This window comes from Rhinolophus hipposideros (assembly GCF_964194185.1).
Source record: "Rhinolophus hipposideros genome assembly, chromosome: 14".
Classification (NCBI taxonomy): domain Eukaryota; kingdom Metazoa; phylum Chordata; class Mammalia; order Chiroptera; family Rhinolophidae; genus Rhinolophus; species Rhinolophus hipposideros.
Window position 1 is genome coordinate 28,084,304 of NC_138060.1, and position 21,352 is coordinate 28,105,655.

At 42.9% G+C, this 21,352-nt stretch overlaps 1 protein-coding gene across 2 annotated transcripts in view; it reads right to left on the reverse strand.

Annotated features, from left to right (window-relative positions):
• The window catches only part of LSM3 (LSM3 homolog, U6 small nuclear RNA and mRNA degradation associated), a 183,068-nt gene that overhangs the window by 148,593 nt on the left and 13,123 nt on the right, over positions 1-21,352 (reverse strand). Inside the window, exon 4 of one of the 2 annotated variants that reach the window (XM_081072970.1) lies at positions 17,804-18,746. The exons of the other annotated variant lie outside the window; for it this stretch is intronic. Within the exon in view, the coding sequence (XP_080929096.1) occupies positions 18,666-18,746 (81 nt within the window). The 3' untranslated portion in view covers positions 17,804-18,665. Of the gene's footprint in view, positions 1-17,803; positions 18,747-21,352 lie in introns of those variants that run through there. 2 annotated transcript variants of the gene reach the window in all.

Below are 21,352 nucleotides of genomic sequence, written 5' to 3' on the forward strand. Positions count from 1 at the left end.
GTGCCACCATTACCCACTCCAATGTTCCTGGCAGACATGAATCAATCATGGCTCTCTTTCCCTCCAAATCTGGACTCAGATTTACTATCCTCTCAGCAAGACAGCCACTCTTAATCATAACTGGTGCATACAGGTAAGACGACAGACAACTCCTCTGCCATCATGGCATGACACACTATGTTGCCTCCTTTTATCTGAACTGGCATCGCCTTAATCTACTTTTGAGCCAACAGAAAGGCCCAAATAATTCCAGAAGGCCTCCCCCTCAACCCCACCCCAAGATGATGTGGCCATTTTTAACCTGGGGCCAGCATGAGGTGTGGTTGTGAAGCCTGGGAAGCAGTGGGTTAACTGAAGACAAAGACAGGGTCAGGAAACTGAAAGGAACAGGCAGGAGGCCAGAATCCAAGCATCTGCCCCATTTCAAGAGAAAGCAAGTGACTCAGGCCTGGCCAATTGAAAGGGGTACATGACCTGGGCCAGGCCTAACATAATGAGTCCTGGGACTTGGGCTGGAATTTTGGGAAAGAGGCAGGATGGCTAAGTTGTAGAATGTTCCCTTGGTGCTGCTGTAGCCATCTTGCCACCATGAAGAGAGCACCTGGCTGTCAACAGGTAACGGAGAACCAGGGGATGGAGCAAGACAGATTCTAGGTGATAGTACGTGAGCTCCTGGTTGCAGCCATGTCTACGAGTATAGTCCACTCTCCCTGCTCATTTTTCCCCCCTAAGCCAGTTAGAGTTTTGGGGTTTTGGTTTTTGTTTGTTTCTTGTTGTTGCTGTTTTGTTCACTGCTAACGAAAAAAATCCTGGTTAATATCTATTTGTCTTTCATAACTGCTCTTTGCCTCAATTATCATTAAAAGATGTACCTTTCACCTTCTGTGTGGATCCAGCATCTCTTCACTTATCTTTGCCCAAATTATTACCCTCCTTCCCACTTACTACTATACACTGACCTACAGGCACCCTGGGAGATCTGCTCCAAGTGCCCAGGGTTTATGAAAGACAGCTGCCAGGCGAGCCTCTGTGCATTCTTTGGAAAACCTCCTTCTTCTAGGACAGAACGATTGTGTTTGTTACCCAGTGTTCCCTGAGAAGAAATCGTGATATAAAATCCTCTTAGAGTACAGTGCCAGGAAAATGTAGTTGCTATTTTTATCCCCCTTTTCACAGTGGGAAACAGGGGCCCTAAGAGATAAAGTTTCTGTCCAAGACCACACAGTTAATGTGTGACGGGGCCAGGATTCAAACCCAGGGTGTGTGGCTCCCGGGCTCACTGTCACCACTGAAGTATCCTGTCCCCTTTCAGTAAGTGGCTGTGATTGTTGTTATGAACAATAATAATTAGTCCCTCCAACAAGGTTGATGACCTTCTTATCCCTGATCATTGGCCCTCTCCCATCTTCCAATTGTTCAAATTTGCTTTATAAGAAGTCATCTACAGCTGGATGAGAGGTAAAGCAGCCATGTTAGAATCCTGTACTCCCAAATGAGAAAGTCGCCTGGGCCAGACTCAAAGCTATCTTGTTCCATAGTTATCTTTTTCAATACAATAAACTTCAGAACCAGTTTATTTTGTATTCTAAAAGTTTGGTCAATCCATACTTATTATCCGGCTATCTCTCTGTTCCAGACATTTGCCAATCTTATCTGGACATTGTAGCTGATAAGCATTGTGAACCTAGAAGTTAAGAAATTTGGGGGTTCCAGGTCTAGCTCTCCCTTTTACTATGCAACTTCAGATCTCTGTCTTCTCTCTGAACCTTACTTTCCACATCTGCAAAATTGATAGGTATGGGTGAGGAGGGGAGGGGTGTATGACTGGAGTGGTATTTCCCAAAGTGTTTTCCAGTAGGCATTTTTCAGAAGTTAAAAAAAAAAAAGCCCCCGCCCAGCAGCTCTGATCCAGTAATTTTAGGAATACTGGGTAGGACAGAGTTAAAGGTTTATTTACTGCAGGACTTCATGGAAATTTCAGTCTTTGCTGTGAATTTTGACTCCCAAACAGAGAGGTATTGCACACAGCAGTTCCCAAACTTACTTGACAAAGGAAACTTTTCTGGGTACACTATCTTGTGAGGAAGTTGCTTTTGAAACAGAATTTGGGAAAAGTTAGATTAGGGGATCTGTAGGATCCCTTTTAGCTAAGAAGTTTTAATTCAAAATTCATTATTTTGATTTAGGACTTGGTGAAATGCTAACTAACCCTGAATCATGAAAGAAAGAAATAATTATGGTCAGTAAAGTTTAGAGGAGTTCAGTTGTAATTTATAGAATTTCAATTGCTGTAAATGAGAGTCCATGAGAGGGAATGGATGGTAATGATAAAAAAAAACAGAATATTCAATAAACTTGGACCATGGTGGACAAGAGAGGGAGCTAAATTGCAAGCTGACCTTGCTATGAGTTTCCTTTTTGGAGTTTCGAGGACACATACATTAACCTTTCTATACTACCAGAGTCTGGGTGGAAAAAAGTCAAAAACTCATGGCTTGAGGAAAGTAACTTAGAGACTCAGTTGTAAAATTAAAATGGCTTTGATCTTTTGGAGAGAGAGAGAGAGAGAAAACAAATGCCTGTGTGTGTGCATGTTGTCTGTAGGAAAGCAAAAAAGCAAAACAAACTACCAACCATCTTACTGAACCATCTTTTTTTCTTCCTTCCAAGAAGAAATTCCACAGCAACCCTGATTACTATTATGAAAATGTACACAATGCACTTGACATTCTATTCAGGGAAGTTTCTTTATTGTCATATTTTGGTGAGTAATAAAAGTACCCATAGAGAAGGACTTCATGGATTTATTCTTGACTGAAGTCCTCTAAGCCTATTTTCACTCAAAACTGAATTTTCCCATCATGAGGGTTTTCAAGAGGCAGAGAGGTACAGACAACAGGCATGGCATTGGAGTCCGACATTTACTCAATGAATATGTATTGGGTGGCTGCTGTGTGTCAAGTGCTGGGGTTACAGCAGTGAATGAAAGAGTCAGAAACCCCCGTCCTTACAGATCTGCCATCCTGACTCTGTTCCTCATCAGCTGCATGAGTTTGGGCAAGTCACTTAACCTCTGAGCCTTAGATCACGGTCACAGGACTGTTGGGAAAGCTAAATACCAGATGTTGCATGTAGAGTGTCAAGCCCAGGTCATGGTACTTAAGTGGCCTCTAGAAATGGCAGTCAGGATTATGGCTCTTGCAGCCAGATGAGGGAGAAGGGAGTTCAGATAGATTCAGGGAGGCTTCATACTACAGACAGAGCCTTTAAAGAAAGTGCAGGAAGAGAAAAATGAAAGGAAGGAAGGAAGGAAGGAAGGAAGGAAGGAAGGAAGGAAGGAAGGAAGGAAGGAAGGTAGGAAGGAAGGAAGGAAGAAAAGAGCAAAATGTTTAAAAAGAGGGGAAAAAGAAAAAGAAAGAAGGTGCAGGATGAACAGGGGCATCAGGGAGCAATGGCTTGCCTCACCAGATAAAGCCCTGCTTTTGTTTCCTGCCTCTAACCTGATCCCCCAGCTTTCCCAGGTTCACCAGCATGGGTATGTGCTGGGCTGCTGACTCCTTGACCCCTGAGCCCGGCATGCTGGTCCACATTCTCACACAGGGAGCCAGCTTCCCTGTCAGAAGTTCAGCTCCCATTGCCCTGGCCTCTTGGATATCCTCCAAGATGACAGACGTGCCTCCATCCCAGCGTCAGGACAGGGCATCCCTGCAGGGCCCAAAGGCATCCAGCAGGCAGTCAGCACAGACCTAGTCTCACTCTACCTGAAAGCAATGCACTCAACACATCTGGAAATCTGGAGACAGGGGCTCTCTGACCAGCCTGTCATTGTTTTGCCTCATGCCCTTGAACTGTTCACTTCCAGCCTCCTCTGTAGACTAAACGGGTTCAATCAGACAACCCTCTGGGTAGGCCCCCAGCTTTAGCAGAGATTTGGAATCAGTCAAACCCATTGGCCCAATATTACTTCCACTTTCTGAGTGCAGTTTTTCTATCTGCAAAAGGGAGTTAATGATTCCTACCTTTAAATCAAGACTCTTGACACGAGGGAAAGCACCTGGATCCCAAGTCAGACAGACTTGGGTTTGAATACTGCATCTGACATTTTGAAAGGAAAATCACTTTCTCTTAGCAGCCTCAGTTTCTTCATCTGTGAAACAGGCACATAGCACCTATCTTGAAGAACTATAGAGGCGAGGCAAGCCATGCATCATACCTGCACATAGTAGATGATTAATAATTGGCAGTTCTTATTACTGTGGTTGTTACTGACACTAAAATAAGTGCCTGAGTAAGCTGATGCCGTACCTAATCCCTACCACTGTGCTCACCCTCTCTAGGTCTGTGACGCTGGGGTTCCTCCTGCCTCCCTAATCAGTGATGGGACTTCTGTGGCTGAAAGCCAATCCAGAGGGATATCAGTGGCCACCCCCAATTCCTTTTAGGCTGCGGAGTCCATGGTCCATGCAACTCTTTCTGTTGAAAGGTGTGTCCTCAAGTACACAATACACTGTATCACTGGAAGGGAATGAATGCTGCTTAGTTTGAAACCCTCTTCTGGTGCTTGAACTTTCTCTACTACACCCTCTGCTGAGGGTTCATTCAGCCTGCACTTACCTCCAATGATGAGGAACTCACTAAATGCAAAGGTGGGTCATTTCATCATCCATCTGGTTGCCAGTTAGCTGCCTGGCTCACTTGAAATAAACGTCACTTAACACCAACGAAAAAGCTTCTCTCATGGGTAAGCCATCTGTGAATCTCTGATTCCAAAGAACAATATTGTTTTCTTGTTCACCCTCCTCCCCAACAATGAACTTTGTGCCCACAAAAAAATGGAGATATGACATTTTTCTCTAGAATAACAAAACTCTGTTAATGTGTCTCTTTCATTCACCCACCCACTAGACATTCCCGTAAGGAATCTACTTTAGATGCCCACAGAGAATGCATTTTCAATTCTAAACATAATTAGCTAGCTTCCAGAAGGAAGACAAGCATTTTATAGGCATAGATAAATCATATCCTTGGCCAAATACCATCTTCTACTTTCCAACAGGGAACCCAGAGCAATTTCAGGACACGACTCAGGGGGTAACATTGTTTTCCTTGTGTAGTTTCAGAAACCGAGGCACAGAAAAGTGAAGGTCGCCCAACAAATCAAGGGCAAAGACATGCACTAAATCCCAGGAATCTAAGACCTCCCAACATAGTAATTGATCCTCTAAAATAAATGTTTGTCTTGCTAACCAGGGATTAACTGTGGTCCTTACAGAGGGATTCTTGAGGCTCAAAATTATAAACAGGGAAACAGGGCCTGGTAATAAGTTGAGTGATTAATTGGCAGAGAAGGCTTTCCAGAAGGGAACGGATCAATGAGCTGAAGAAAAATTAAACATCTTTTAGGAAGTTTTCCCACTCCCCTACACTGTTTTTATTCTCATGCTCAGTCTCTTCATTAAATATTTTTAAAGTGTGTTTCTATTTTGTTTCTTAGTTTTTGTTTTTTCAGTTATTTTTCTGGCAAGGTTATTTGATCGCATCTCTAACTTAGATTACTTCTGAGGCTGAATTGACTTTGACCTTTGCCCAATGAAGCAGAACAGCCTCTTGCTTATCTGGAGTAAATGGGACCAAGAGGCCATGGGATAATCAAAACGTAATCAGAAATGGCTGAGATATAGCACGTCACATTTCTCTGCTGAGGAAAGAGGCCCAGTGAGGATTCGTGCCAAGGTCACAGGACACAGGTGGTGTGATGGCTTTGAGGGAGCCGCCTGAGTGAACCCACTCACAGCAGCTTTCCTCCTTTACGGCAGCTTGTCACCAGCAGTGGGGAGGCGTGGGCTTTGCACTGAGATGTTGGTTAGCTTCCTAGCTCTGCCATGTACTCGCTGTGCAACTTCAGCAAACTGAGCAACCATACGGAATCTTGGTTTTCTTAGCCAGCTCTTGCTAACCTGGCAAGCTCCATGGGGGAAGGGGTTATGTCTGTTGTGTGAATTAGTGCATTCTTCCGTGCCTAGTAGAAGAGGCACTCAGTACGCATCTGCTACGTGAATGACTGGTACAAGGGCACCATCAGCAGGGTTGCAGGATCATTGTGAAGAATAAACGAGAGATTGTAACTCGGAGCCTCGGCTAGTTTAGATGCTCATTAAATAGAAGCTCTTACATTGCCAGACTCTTCCTGGCATTGTCGGGGCTGGGAAGGAGTTTGGGTGGCCTTGTGTGGTAGAGCGCCTTATCCTGCAGAGGAGAAAACTGAGACTTGGATATATGGATCTGTTGGTTTGTTCATTCAGTTAACATATACACCTGAGGTGTCTCCTAGATGTTAGGCACTGTACTGGGGGAGATCTCAAAACCAAAACAAATCTTTATGCTTATGAACTTAATAATTTTACGTGTTAACAAAATGCTGTGAGAGTAAGAAAGCGGGTAACGTGATAGAGTCTGACAGCAGTAGTGGGGGGGGGCTCTGTTAGATGGGGTGATCAGCTAGGGTCTCTCCGAGGAGGTGACAGAGGAACAGAGACCTGAATGATGACGGAGAGAGCCATACTAAACATGGAAGCAAGAATGCTCTAGAACACTGCTTCTTCCTTGATTTCTTTTGGTGTTTGTTCTCCTAGGTCTTTTTTTTTTGAGGGGAGGGGGCATTACTTTTATTTCGATATTATTTAAAACTTACAAAAATGTTCCAAAATAATACAAGGACCTCTTATCTTCTAGATTCACCAATTGTTTATGTCTTGCCTCTTTCTCTCTGTTCTCTCTCTATATAGATATGTAATATACATATTTTACTCACACACTTTTCTCAGAACCATTTGAGTATGTAATGCAAACATACTTCCCCCTTACCCTACTTTTCAGTGTGTATTTCCTAAAATAAGAACAGTCTCTTACATAACCACAGTCCATATTTTAAAAATTGCTCCAACAACAATCTTTTAAAATTACATGTATTTTTCTAGGTCCAGGATCACATATTGCATTTAGTCCTCATGTCTCATTAGTCACCTTAAATCTGGAACAATTCCTTAGCCATTATTTGCCTTCTTAACTATGACATTTCTTAAGAGTACAGGCCAGTTATTTCATAGAACATTCCTCTGTTCAGGTTTCGTGATGTTTCCTGAGGAGCAGATTCAGATCATGCCTTTTTGGCAGAAATGCCATAGAAGTGATGTTGTGTCCTTTTCATGCATCGTAGCAGGAGGCATGTAGTGTTTATCTGTCCCAATATGGGTGGTTAGCTTTGTTGGATGAAGGTAGTCTATGTCAGATTTCTCCACTATAAAGTTAGTATTTCCCCTCTGTGACTTCATAAGTCATTTGTGGGGAAGTACTTTTAGGAAATATTCTGTTTCTCAAACTTTCACCCATTAGTTGTGGCATTCATGGATGATTTTCTTACTCCATCTTTCCTTCTATACTTGTTAGCTGGCATTCTACTGCAAGGAAGAGTTTTTCATTCTCTCTCATTTATTTATACATTCATTTCTTCATAGCACTATGAACTCATTGGTTTTTACTTTACTCAATAGGTTACGATCCACTACTATGAAATTCATCTTATATTTGGCCAGTGAGAGCCCGTTTAAACTGGCCCGTGTCTTTCTGACATATCCCCATCATTCTCCAAGCATTTCCTTTGCTTTCTGGCACAAGATGTTTCAGGCTTCTCTTACACGTTCCCTGGCACTAGCCCTGGAATCAGCCTTTTCTCCAATGAACGTGGTTCGTTTTGGTGTTAAAAGAGAATTAGAATCTAAGATCTAGGTGCCGGGTGCGGTCCTACTACCAGTATATTATTGCTTCTAGGCTCTCTGAGGGGACGGTGCTGGAAAGCTTCTCAAACTTTAACGTGCATATGAGTCACTGGGGATTTTGTTCAAGTGCAGATTTTGATTCAGTTGGTCGCATTTACCAGCTGGGATGGTGTCACAGATTCTGCTTTTTAAACAAGCTTCCATACTGACGCTGCTAGTCCACAAGACACATCTTGCGCACCAAGGACATAGGACAATGGTTCTCAAACTTAGGTATGCACTGGAATCACCTAGACGGTTTGTTAAAATACATATGCCTGGGTTTTCGCTTCAAGTTTCTGATTGAGTAAGTTTAGGTTGGGGATTGAGAATGTCCATTTCTAACAAGTCCCCAGGTGATGCGATTGCTGATGTAGGACGTTGGTTCTCAAACATGGCCACACGTTGGAATTCTTGGGGAGTTGTTTTGTTTTTGTGTTTGTTTTAAATACTGACTGATCCTTAAGACCCCAGAGACCATGATTTAGATTTAATTGGTATAAAAGGTGGCCTGAACGTTGAAAATGTTATGAGCCCCAAAAGTGGTTCTATTGCTCTGTAGAAGTTGAGAAGATTGTTACAGGAAGAGGTAGGAGTAAACACAAAGGCCTTTAAGAGGGAATGAGCTTGACATTTTCTAAGGCCAGCGAGGAGACCAGTGTGGCTGGGCAGAAGGAGGTAAGGTTAAAGTGGACAGGGATGGGATCAGGAGGGGATGAGATGGGTCAGGCATGTAGAAGTTACTCTAATGAGGTGGGAGGCTTTAAGTAAGGATGACGTGACCTGAATGTCATAACCATGACCCTCCTCCAACAGTCTCAAGGCCAGCTCTCCTCCTGCTGTTCCAAGGGTTTTCTACCCAAATGAGTTTGAATTGTGATGAATAAATAGCTTCACAGCCTTCTCTAAGTACTTCCCGTATTTTAAGTTTTGCCCATGGATTTTGTTTAGAATTACTTTCCAAAGCTTGAAATCCTTGGAAAGTATTATGAGTTTGGTCATAGTAATAAAGTATGATGCTATGGGAGAAGGACTTGGTAGATAGGGGACTCTTAATTATTGATAAAGACATCCAGGGGTGCTTTGTTTTAAGAACATTTAATGTATGTTGCACTATTGAATATACTTAATATTACTGTATGATTAAAAATGGTTAAGATGGTAGATTTTATGTTATGTGTTTTTTACCACAATTTTTTAAGAAAGATAATATTCATCATATATGTGAATGACTAATCTGCAAAGCACTCAATTCTTTAATTTGTTAAATTTTATTTGTTTCTCAGGAATGTTGACACAGGTTGGTTAACACGTTGTTAGGCAGACAGGAAAGTCCCTAGTGGAATAAACAAAAGACAGCCATATCCTGAAACTCCAGATTCTGAAGTAACTCATTCACTCCAGGACAAAATGTAATGGCTCCTTGAGGTTAATAAATTATCTCATAAATCCCTTCTGGCCGGACAACATAACAGATCTGACAGACAGGAATGGGTTATTTGGTTTAATCCCCTCAGGATGGGCAAACAGAACAAACCTGATAGACAAATTCCATTAGAAGGCGCCAGCTCCCTTCCCCAAGCAGGCAAGGGAAGGTATAAAAGTAAGAACTTTTGCCTCAGTCCCTGGGCACCCTATCTGGGACCCCTTCCCACTCAGGAGCTGCATTTCTTTGCTTTTTAATAAACTATCCTCTTTCACAACTCCTCGCCTCTCCCAGGTCCGGGCTTCCATTTTTCGGTTTCACGAGACACAATCCCGACACTTCCCAGAAATTTCCTACATCAATGTTACCATGGGTATTTCACTACCATATGGAAAATTATATCATCAAGAATAATGAAGAATTTAAGCCAAGGGTGACAAAAAAAGGAAATGTATAAAATCATGAACTTGGGAAATGAATAAAGTTGGGGACAACCACTCACTTTAACAAAAGGATACTTTATGTAAGGGTTTTTGCACCAGGTTCACCTAAAAAAGTGTCCATCTAAAAACATGATTCACTTGACATCCAACACTGCAGAAATATAACTGGCCTGGAGAGAGGCCGACGAGAGGGCTTCTGCAATGTCAATTTCAACAGTGACAATAACTTTGAGATTTTGCTTATCTGCTCTATCCCCTCAAGGCCATTGCGAAATATGAGTGTGCTTGGATTGGACAGGATTCCTATGACACAATTCATATTCTATTTTGATTCTGGCAGTTGGTAACCTTTCTTCTAGGAAATGGAGGGGAAAAAAACCTCATTGGTGATATTCTGTTGTCCTGAGCATGCAAGGGCCAGAAGGCTGCCCAGGGCAAACTGAGCAGAGGCAGATGTGGCACCGGGGTAATTTTTAGCAACACTTCCAGGCCTGATATTTGATGGCGGCTTGCAAACAGCTCTGTCAAGCTGCCATAAAGATGACCTGCCCTTTCCCTTGGTTATTTGAGCCCTGGGTTTTTCCTGGGCAGGAGCTAATAGCGATGTCATCATCTCGTGATGCTGTTGGGTGACCTTGTTCACTGAGCTTCCACTCATTTCTCTTGTACCCTAAAGCTGGACTGAGAAAAACAATGCCGAGAATCAAGAAGGGGGTGAAGACTCTGCAAAGGAGAAGCCCCCCGGGCCCCTCATCTGATTTCCACACCCTTATCATGACTAGCTTTTATCCCACCCTGTTTCTAGCAGTCCTCTGCCTGGAAAAGTCATAAAAGAAAAACTGCAAGAAGAGATCAATGAGATTATTTTTTTAAACGTTGTAGTAGACTTGGCAAGGCAGAAACTACGAACTGATAAAGAACAGCTCTGAACCTCGTTAAAAAGATAAATATTTATGAGTGGTCTTTTGTACTATGGATCAGCTGCAGAGGTCTGAAAGGCAGTGCGGAGGAGACGGGAAGCACATTATGTGAAGCTGCTGCTTTAATTCAGGGAAACAAAGATCTACTGAGCTTCTCCTGCAGGCCAGGTCCTGAGCTGGGTCCTTTAGGACGTCACTTAATCCTCAGCCCTGCTTCATGAGACAGGCGCTACCTCTATCCTCACTTTATGGAAGAAGAAACTGAGGATCAAAGAAGCTGAGTTTGTTATTCAGCTAGTAAGCAGTGGTGCTGGGATACAAACAGAGACTTCTTGACTCCAAATCGGTATTCTTTACCTAGTACACACAATTGCTGGCTTTCACAAAGTATAACCAAGAGTTTTTCAAGAACACCAAACTTAGGCTCTTTTCACCAATTACAGAATGATCCCAGGCCTTTCTCCCCAACACAAAATGTGTAAGCTGAAAAGACACAGATGAAGACCCTTACGCCACGAGAATAGTAGAATTCCAACACAATGGTGGAATCTGGCCTCAAACTCTGACAAACGCTCCATCAGACCAGCAGTCAACTATATGCCCAGGACAGAGTGCTGACAAAAGCCATCTTGTCTGGAATGTGGTCTTGTCAACAATCTCATTTTAGTTCAACAGGATGTGGGCACAATTAGAAGGGCACTTTACCTTATAACTAGCTCCCTGGGGCCTAAACAACACATTATGTTTTCTTTCCTTCTTTCCTCTTGGCAGCAATAGATATTGTTGGGTTGGAGTTTCACAAACTGTTTGGATTTAAGGAAATAAATGACACAGACTTTGCAGGCCAACACTAATATATGCAAACTGCAAATCAAGTTGAAATTGAAAAGCAAAGAGCACAGCACCACCTGCTGTTGACAATTAGGATGTATAAATTTAGGTGTGCTCTCGCAGAAGTTTGGATTAGTAGCAGTGCAAGCCCCAGAGGGGTAAAACTCCTCCCTACATTTCCTTTCTGAGACTCAGAAAGGGGGAGAGGCCAACCAAGATTCACCAACATTGAGTGAGAGAACTGAGTCTTAAATGTTTGATTTTCAATTCTGTGCTCTCTCCATAAGGCCCAACTGAGGGTTAGAGAATACAGTCATTTCCCCCACAATGCACATGGAGAACCCACGTGTGTATGATCCAAATGGCAGCTGGTGTTCAGAAGGAAGACCCCTTCCTTTGAAAAGGGAAGGAAACCTTAATGGGTGATCAGACAGGACTGTGCAGCCACACAGATACGCATCGCATAGCTCCAGGGACCACAGTGTGAGCAGGGCCTGCTGGAGATGAGTCACGTAGTGGCTTGAACTTGCTTGATTTTGGAACTAGATTAGCTTGAACTTGCTTGTGACCTTGGGCAAGTCTCTTTCCCTCTTTTGGCCTTTTCCTCCCCATCAATGCAAGGAAGGTGCTGAACGACACCTAGGCCTCTGAAGTCTCTCTGATCTGGCCCCTCTGCCCCCCGTGGCTTCCTCTCCTCCAGCCCTGTGGCCTCCTTACTGACCCCGGACCAGGCAAAATGGTCTTAGAGCCTCTGCACAGGTTCCAGTTGCCTGGACTAATGCTGTTTCACCAAATACCCACAGGGCTGGATCCCTCTGCTGTTTAGGTGTCTGTTCAGATGTTACCTCTTTAGACAGACTTCCACTGGGCCCCTCTGATACTGTGTCCTCTCTCTCTCCTGCTGCTGTCATGCCCCGTCAACTTACGCTCCACATCCTTCACAGCACTTAACACTGTGTACTTAAGTTTGTTTTGTTCCGTCCTCTATTGACAGCCTACACTTAGACATTTGATAATAATTTTTGATTGAGTGAAATTATTTCATTCATGATCCTCCTGAAAACTTATCTGGGGAGAAAAAGAGGGTGGATAGTTGGAATAAGACGAATTTGTGACCTTAGCAAACTGAACTGGCCTCCCAAGCTTGCCTCCATTTCTGACTTCTGAACCTGGTGTCCATGATGTGTAACATTCTAGGCACTGTCCTGGGCTTCTTACATAAAAGTTTTCCAATCCTTACAGCTGATCTTAGGACATACGTAATTTGCCCATCTGGTGTGTGGCACAGCTGGGATTTGAAGCCAGGTTTATTTGACTCCACCATACTTCCAGAATCTATGGTCAGTTTTCCAACCCACCAACAGCAAATATGGGGGTCTTGTCAACACCCAGAGCCCAAATCCCCACAGACTGCAGGTGGGTGGGATGAGAGCCAAGAAAAAAATTCCTCTGGAGTAATCAATATCAGAAACTGCAGTGGGGCATGTTGCTTCCACATCCAGGAAGCTTCTAGAAGCCAAGAAAATAAGAATCTACATGCTTCAGGTATTAAAACGAGCAATGACACTAAAAGGAATTTAAAACATTTGGCCTTGGCTTCCTCATTTCTTGGTGTTAATTTTCCATGTAAATTGATAACTAGTTATCTAGGGTTGGCATATACAGCTATTCTCAGGTGAATGGTTATGGAGACAAGACAGCTAAAAGGGCAAAAAAGGTGGGAAGCATTGTCCAGTTGTGGGAAGACATCACAAGTATTTGGAAAACTATGCACAAAGTTCACCTTTGACAGTACCATTTGCCCTGCATGGATAAAGAAGTTGTGGTACATAAATACAATGGAGTGTTATTCAGTCATGAGAAAGACAGAAATCCTGCATTTGCAAAAACACGGACAGACCATTTGCAAAGACATGGATAGACTTTGAGCATTGTGCTATGTGGAATAAGTCAGACAACTATTGTATGGTATTGATATGGGAGAGCTCCCTCACTATAAAAGTTTTAAGCCTCCCTCACTGTAGAAATTTTGTCTCCTTTTCACTAGTTTCTTAACTCCTCAGCCCCTGGTTTTAATCACTCTTCTAATCAGTTTCTTAGTCCTCAACTAAAGACTGCTCCTAGCCTAAATCACAGTATATCTCTCACCCCTGCCTAATAACTACTTGGAAGCCTGTGCGCTATAATCATTGTAGCCCAACATTCATTCCCCCAAGCCATTTCAGACCTAACTCTTGGATAAACAAACGCCATCCCAGAGACCAAATGAGTTTTAACACTCCTGCAGGTCAGTCCATACCTAACCCCTGGGTAAAGTTAAAATAATTGGGCTTCAAGTCCTACTCCTGGAGCGCTTTTAATTTATTAACTAACATCTGTCTCTCCTCATCCAGGGGCCGTCAGAATACGAGTCATGTCCCAGCAGGGGCTTCCAGTGCACCTGACCAAGGCAGAGATGAGACCCCCTCGTCTTTATATAAGAACTGATAGGGCGAGAATTTCGTAAATCCCCATTAGGTAGAGACAGCTCTTCCCCCACCCCTTCTCAGCTTGAAGCGGATACAGAAGAAAGAGAACTCATATCCCTCAACTCCCCACAGAGATTTATGGGGATCATGTCTCTCGGAAAACAAGGCAGGCAGTTAGAAACAGGTAATTGGGTCTCTGCATTCCTGCATGTCCAACACAATCTACGGGGAGCACCACCTGGAGACCTCCCGAATTTTTCCTTATCTGCCCTAGCCATTCAGCAATGTGAGGATCTAAGTAAATTGGACTGTTCTTTCGCACCTGCACGATAGAAGGTCACCACGACCTTCATCTCACCCTAGCCTCCTCATACCATCATTATATCACACATATACCCGGTAGTTCATTAATATAACAGACTAAACTCTGGGAAGCGACATGCGCAGTCTAAGAAGATAAGGTAATGGGCCCCTGATCAATCACAGGTGTCAATCAATCAAGCGTCCCCAGTCCCTGCCTGTGGAGGGGAACAGCCCACCCCAGAGAAAACAAAGATAAAACCCCCAGGCTCCCATGAGCCTGCCGTCTTGAGCATTGAGCCCTGAGCTCCTTCTGGCTCCAAACCTTTCAGAGTGTACCTTCTCTCCTAATAATGTCGCCTTGAGCCCTGCACCTTGAGCCACTTTTCTCAGTGTTCTGCCCGCTCCTAATTCTTTAGAGTGTACTATCTCTTTCAATAAACGTTTTAACCACTTCTGTGTCTAGTTCAATTCTTTGCACGAGACACCAAGAACCTGGACTTCTCACAGAGGAGGGCCACTCTCCGGTAACAGTATCCCTTATATTGTGGAATCTGAATTTTTTTTAAGTCAAACTCTTAAGAGTAGAAAAGGGGGGTGGAGAAATGGGGAGAGATTGATAAAAGCGTACAAACTTTTAGGTATAAGATGAATAGGTCTGAGGATCTAATGTAAAATATGGTGACTATAGTTGACAACACTGTATTATATCATTGAAATTTGCTAAGAGTAGAACTTAAATGTTCTCACCGCCCCCCCCAAAAGATAACTATGAGTTGATGGATATATTGATGAGATGGTGGGAAGCCTCTCACAATGGATATCAAATCACCACAATGCACTATAAATATCTTACAATTTTCTCAATTATACCTCAATAAAGCTGAGGGGGAAGCACCGTTTGCCCCTTCTATCCATAGTGTTGTCATTAACGACTCAGTCAGCATTTACTGAGGACAAACCCTTGGCCAGGCCCCAGGCCATGGGCTGTGAATACTGTGCCTGCGCATAAGCACCAACTTGTCTGGTAGAGCTCAGCTCAGTGTCCTTCACTTGCATCACCCAAGCATCCTGCCCCCCTCAGAGCTCCACGGACCCCAATACCTATTCTCAGACTAACACCCTCCTGTGTTGCAGGTCCCCCACCTAGACCCCCTAAGAGGACTCCAGCTGCCATCAGGCCCAGACATCAAACAACTCTAAGTTCCATCCATACCGATTCTCCCTCAGGGTGCTCCAGGGCCTCCTACTAAATTCCAGAGCAATGGCTTCAAGTCAGTATCTGACTGAGGTATGTTCCAAGAAATGTTATTATAATAATCATCAAGTACCAAAGGGATTTATTTTTCTATAAATTAGAAGAGACTACAAGTTACCCTTGCACAATAGGCATTCTGTCTCCAGCTTCTACCCACCCTTTCCTCTGGTTCCCTTTGGAGAACTACCCCTCTCCACACTCAGACCATATGGCTCAAGTGGGAACAGTCTTGCTCTTAGTTCCAGGGTGGACATGTGGCTGAGGCCTGACCAATCAGAGCCCTACATTTTCATGGCCATAATCATTAGCCATGAACTGGCAAAGGAACCAAGGAGAATGAGACCACTGCAGTTGGCAGGCTTGGATCTGTTACCAGGTATAGGGCTTGTTCAGTATGAAACACATAGTTCAGCAGAGTGACAGAAACATCAATCGAGCCTCTTGATTCTGCCAAGATGACTCCTGGAATGTTCTGTTACTTTCTCGGTCCAAAGCAGGTAAGCATTGCTCACCATGGAACATTGCTCCCCTTCTAACTGCAGGCTGAAAGCAATGTGGGCAATATAGGTAAGTATTATATGTAATAAAAGGGTGTGTAACCAGTTTCTGCCTTAGTGTCAGAAAACTACTTCTAATTTGGGCAGATCTTCAGAAATCACTATTCGAAATGGGTGAAAATTGTCTTTCTGTAGCTAATGATTTTAGTCTAACAAGATACTCAAGTTACTTGGGTTTCCACTTGGGCACATTTCATCTCCAAGATGAATGTGTGGTCCTACATTTTGTCTGTCCATCTTTCTTTGTGGGAGGCAATGACAGTTCGTAACAATGTCTTTCAGGAAACCAAGAGAAGAGATGCAGGTATGGCATCTGCTTGAGAGGCTTCCAAAGGAAAGTTGGTCAGAAGGCTCCTCGAGCTATGTGACACCGTGTTGCAGAAACACCAGCTCCAATGATCACGGGCTATCCAGCTGGCCAGAGCTCAGCGCTGTGCAGCCTTCAAGTTCCAGGGGCCCTCTGCTTAACCCAAGAGCAGCACCCCTGCAGACCTGGAGGAAGCCGTGCCAGAAGGCTGCTCGAGTTGCCCTCTTGTGGACTGAGTCCCAGCTCCAACCCTCCAGGCAGGTAGCCTGAACTCCAACAGGGCTCACAAAACTCACACCCATCTCCCTGTCTGATAACATGCAGATGGTTATCCTGCAGTTAATCTTTCATTGCCCCTTTACCTGTATCAGCAGCCAGGAGGTAAGTGGATGTTTGTATGTTGCAGTTGAGTTTTACGTGCACATCACGACTGTGTCAGATTCTAAGGTTTATAATTTTTAGAAACGTGTGTAAATAAAGATTCCTCACAGCCAATAGTTCTAGTGTAATCTACCAATTCTGGGAGAAAAATGATCAAGAATGGAGCAAAACAAATGTCTAAGAATTAAGCATGGCTATCAGAAGCCATTAACAATAAATGCAACGTTGGAGAGAACAGGAGGGTGTGGCAGGGCAAGAGGGTCAGATGGTCAGACCACGGCTATGGTGGGCATCAGGGGCCAACTTAATCCCCAGAGCCAGGGTCTCCCCAGCACACCCATGCCACACACTCACGGGTAGGATTCACATTCCTACTGCCAAGTACTAGCTGTGTGACCACAGACAAGGTTCCCTGTAGCATTCTGCAGGAGCGCGTTGTGGTCGGGAGTAAATAGGACTATGTCCACAAAATGCCTTTGCCTGCTGCGCTTTGTCAGTAAGTGACGGTGATTACTGCGTATCATCATCACCATGTAGGCCAACAGTCCGACTCAGAAAGGATGATACAAAGGAGCGGCCACTTGCTACCACCAGAACCACATACCACATTGTTTCCGTAGCGAACAGGTTGCTGTGCACAGGTCACCTCCTGGGACTAATAAGGCCTAAGGACCAAGTGTGGGGATAGCCGTCTACTATCTCTCCTGTCTATGTAGGTGAGATGAAATCTCCATCAGCTCGCCCACATCAGTTTTTCCTTTTCCATTAACTTGTAGGGACAGGTATGATAATGAAAATGAAACCTTTCTACACAATGTCGACCAAAAGCACCTTTCTTGCACATGGCTTAAATACTATGCATGTTAGCACACTGTACTTGATAATGGATTAACAAATGCATTCAGCATATTTACAGCCAAGTCATCCACAGGTTGAATTTTCTGTCCTTCAAAATGGTAGAACCTACTTAATGGACAGTGTCAGGTTCTAAGCCGTCTTAGTAAAGTTTTAGAGATTACAACACATACAATATACTTTCCCCTTTACCTTTCAAGCATTAAGTGCTGACTGACTGAAGCTAGAAATAAAAACAGCTTTGCTGTTAGCCACTTTGTTTTATTGTGCCACTGAGATATATTGTTTTAGACCTCTCTTATCATTGATTGTGATCCGAAAATGGAAAAATGGTTTCTTCAAGTCATAAAATATCTGCAGCATTGTAGATATGACCAAGCCGAATCACATAGGTGTATAAGCACTGAAGCCTAACCTCAGAAATAAATCAGGCTAGACAGAAGGAACAGAAATCGTGCTTCATCTTGTACTGCAATGTTAACGCTTATAATGACACACCCCCTCCACCCCTCTTCTGATTTGGGTGCTCTTCTAGTTGCTCCTATGGCATCCTATACGAGTATATACATTATTCTATCAGCACTTATCTCACTGTTCTGCAACTGCTGGTTTAAACAACTGCCTCCACAGAATACTTGAGGGAAAGAAGCGTATCGATGAACTGTAGTTCTCAGTATTCAACCTGGTGCCTCAAACATGGCAGATGCACTACATGTGTACACATAAAGTGAATGTAAGATGTGTGCTTACTTTAAAGAATTCACAAGACAGGAGACTGCATTAAAAAAAATCAAAACAGGAAACATCAAATTTAATTTAAATTTTAAAAAATCAGAAACTGCCTGAAAAAACAATGGAGCAAATTAACTCCTGAAAAAGAGTGTTGCACCTCGGTGATCACATTTATTGGAGGGTTGGAGAAAAATAAAAATGCCATTTAGCTTAAGAATTTGTAAGTTATCTGCAAATCAACTCATTTCAGGAGTGGAAGAATCGTTGATCATTTCTTAGTATCAAAATTTACACAGTTTTTTGAATATCTTCTACATTTAAAGAGGCAATCATACAAAGTCTCCTATTTTCCATACATGATAAATTCTTTGTTTCAGCCAACTCTCAATGGAGGGGCAACTAGTACAACACCATCTCCCCGGACAAAGAGCATCGGAATATTCCGTTTTGTTGACTGGAAGAGGGAAAAAAAAAAAAAGAACACATTTATATAAATATGTAGTAGTACTGTTTATTATATTTTGCAAGAGAAATTTGAAAACAAAAAACCAAACACAGATTCATCATAACATAAATTGATTTAAAAACCTGATCACCTACCTTTGTAGCACAAGGAACCAATCTATTAACTGCTTACTTTTACTGGATATCAACAAATGGCACAGAAACAAACTATTCATGAAAATCCATTCTCCTCTTCCTGGCACACAGCTAGACTACATTTCCCATGCTCCCTTGCAACCAGATATATCCATGAGATTGGGTTTTAACCAATGGGAAGTAAACAGAAGTGATTGATCCATAGAAATCCCATGAATGCCATCCCTCTGTGGTCTTTCCCCCTACAGTTGGATAGACTCAGATAATGGTGAAGCTGGGAGATGGCAGAGCCCTAAGATAGAGGAAGCCTGGGTCCCTGACCTAGCACCTGAAAGAAAGCTATTGTGATGACATACAAGCTCACTCTGACTGTTAAGTATGTAGGCAAGAAATAAAATTCCATTGTGCAAAGACATTTCATTGTATGTTGCTTCTATGTGCTACTGCACTCACACATATGGGATATACCTTGGGGCATTAGCCTAGAGATCAAACCTTAGGCAGTTAGGAAACAGATATGGAATGTATGGAACCCTCTTATGCGTTGGCAAAACATTAGGTAAAAGTACCTGCAATGCCTGCAAAGTAATCCAAGCATCTCCCAAACCTATAGTCTCTGGAGGAAGACATTGGAAAAGCCAAATGTCAGAAGGTGTTGTTGTTAACCTGATACACTCAGCAAGGAATATATGAGAGATATGAGCTCAGGGAAGAACCAGCTGGTTTTCAAACAGAGATTATAAGAAACAGGATTCACAAGGTTAGAAAAGCCAACTGTTTTTAGACCCCAAACTGTACATGATAAGCAGGAACAAAAGCTTGGAGGAATAAAGCCCAGTAAACCTTCTCAGTTAAACAAACTCAGTACTGAGGCAAAGATCATCTAGTTGCTACAAAGACCAGTAAGAGCTCATTCATAGTTCTCCCAGTTCATACAGTTTATGAATGAGAGGCCATTTTCACCATCAGCAATGTTTCCTAGTAAAAAAGCTGACAGTCCACTTTTAACAGCTTTCTAGGGAAAGAGAACTGATAATCTATGGTCATTTTTCCATGAAGATGTTTTAAAAAATACGCTGCACACAGGTATACAGAGATATTTGGTTGCTAGAGGGACAGACTATAGCAGAAATTGCTATACATAAAAATTCCTTTTTCTTTCCTTCTTGGGTACATAATTAAACTATATTTCCCAGGCTCCCTTGAAGTTGGGTATGGTCGTATCATTGAGTTCTAGCCTAAAGAACGTAAGAAGATATATGTGGCACTTCAAGGCCTAATTAATAAAACCACCCACGAGCACTCCTCCATTTCTTTCGCTACCACTGGCTGGATGTAAATGATGATAAGGACTTAGGGCACGGTAGAGCTACAAGATGGAAGGAGCCTGGGTTCCTGAATGATTGTGTGGAGGAAATTTGCCTAGAACAATTATGTAATCAAGAAACAAACTTCGATTTACACATTTGGAGGGTATTTGTTACCATAGTCTAGCCAATAATAACTAACATGCCCATAAGGGTAAACTTTCAACTACCCACGTGTGAGTTACCTGCCCTGGGCTGTCTGTTTATATCATCCATCCAGGAGACCAGGCTATAGACAAACAATTCTTGAAAAAAAAAGGGAGGTCAGTGTGTAAACTTACATTCTCTAGATAAGAAAAGAATTCTATAAAATCAGTATCAGAAAAATGTATTGGATTTTGTAGTAATGGCAATGAATTTCACCCAGAATTTAAATACACATACACACACAAACACATACACCTATATACTTATATTATGAGGTGTCATCAAATATGGTGAATGTTTAAATGAAAAAATATTTATTACAGTAAAAGACACATTGCCATTACTCCCCCTCAAGAATACTCTCCCTCACTTCGAACACACTTATTCCATTGTTCTTGCCACTTTCTGAAGCAGTCCTGGAAGTCCTCTTTCATGAATGTCTTTAGTTGCACTGTCGTGGATGCCTTGATATCCTGAATCGACTCAAAACGTTTACGTTTCATGGTCATTTTGATTGTGAAGAAGAGCCAGAAGTCACGGTGCCAGATCTGGTGAAGATGGTGGATGAGGACACACTGTAATTTTATTTTTTTTAATTGGGGAACAGTGTGTTTCTCCAAGTCGTTGTCCTTCAATCTAGTTGTGCAGCTCAGCTCCAATCCAGTGGCTGTTTTCAATCTCTAGTTGCAGGAGGTGCAGCCCAACATCCCATGTGGGAACTGAACCGGCAACCTTGTTGTTGAGAGCTCGTGCCCTAACCAACTGAGCCATCTGGTGGTCCCTCTGGAAGCTCAGTGGCAGCTTGTTGTCTTCAATCTAGTTGTGGAGGGCGCAGCTCACTGGCCCCACTGGAATCAAACCCTGTTGTTCAGAGATTGTGCTCTAACCAACTGAGACATCTGGCTACCCCCACACTGTAATGTTTTTATTTGACAGAAATTGCTGT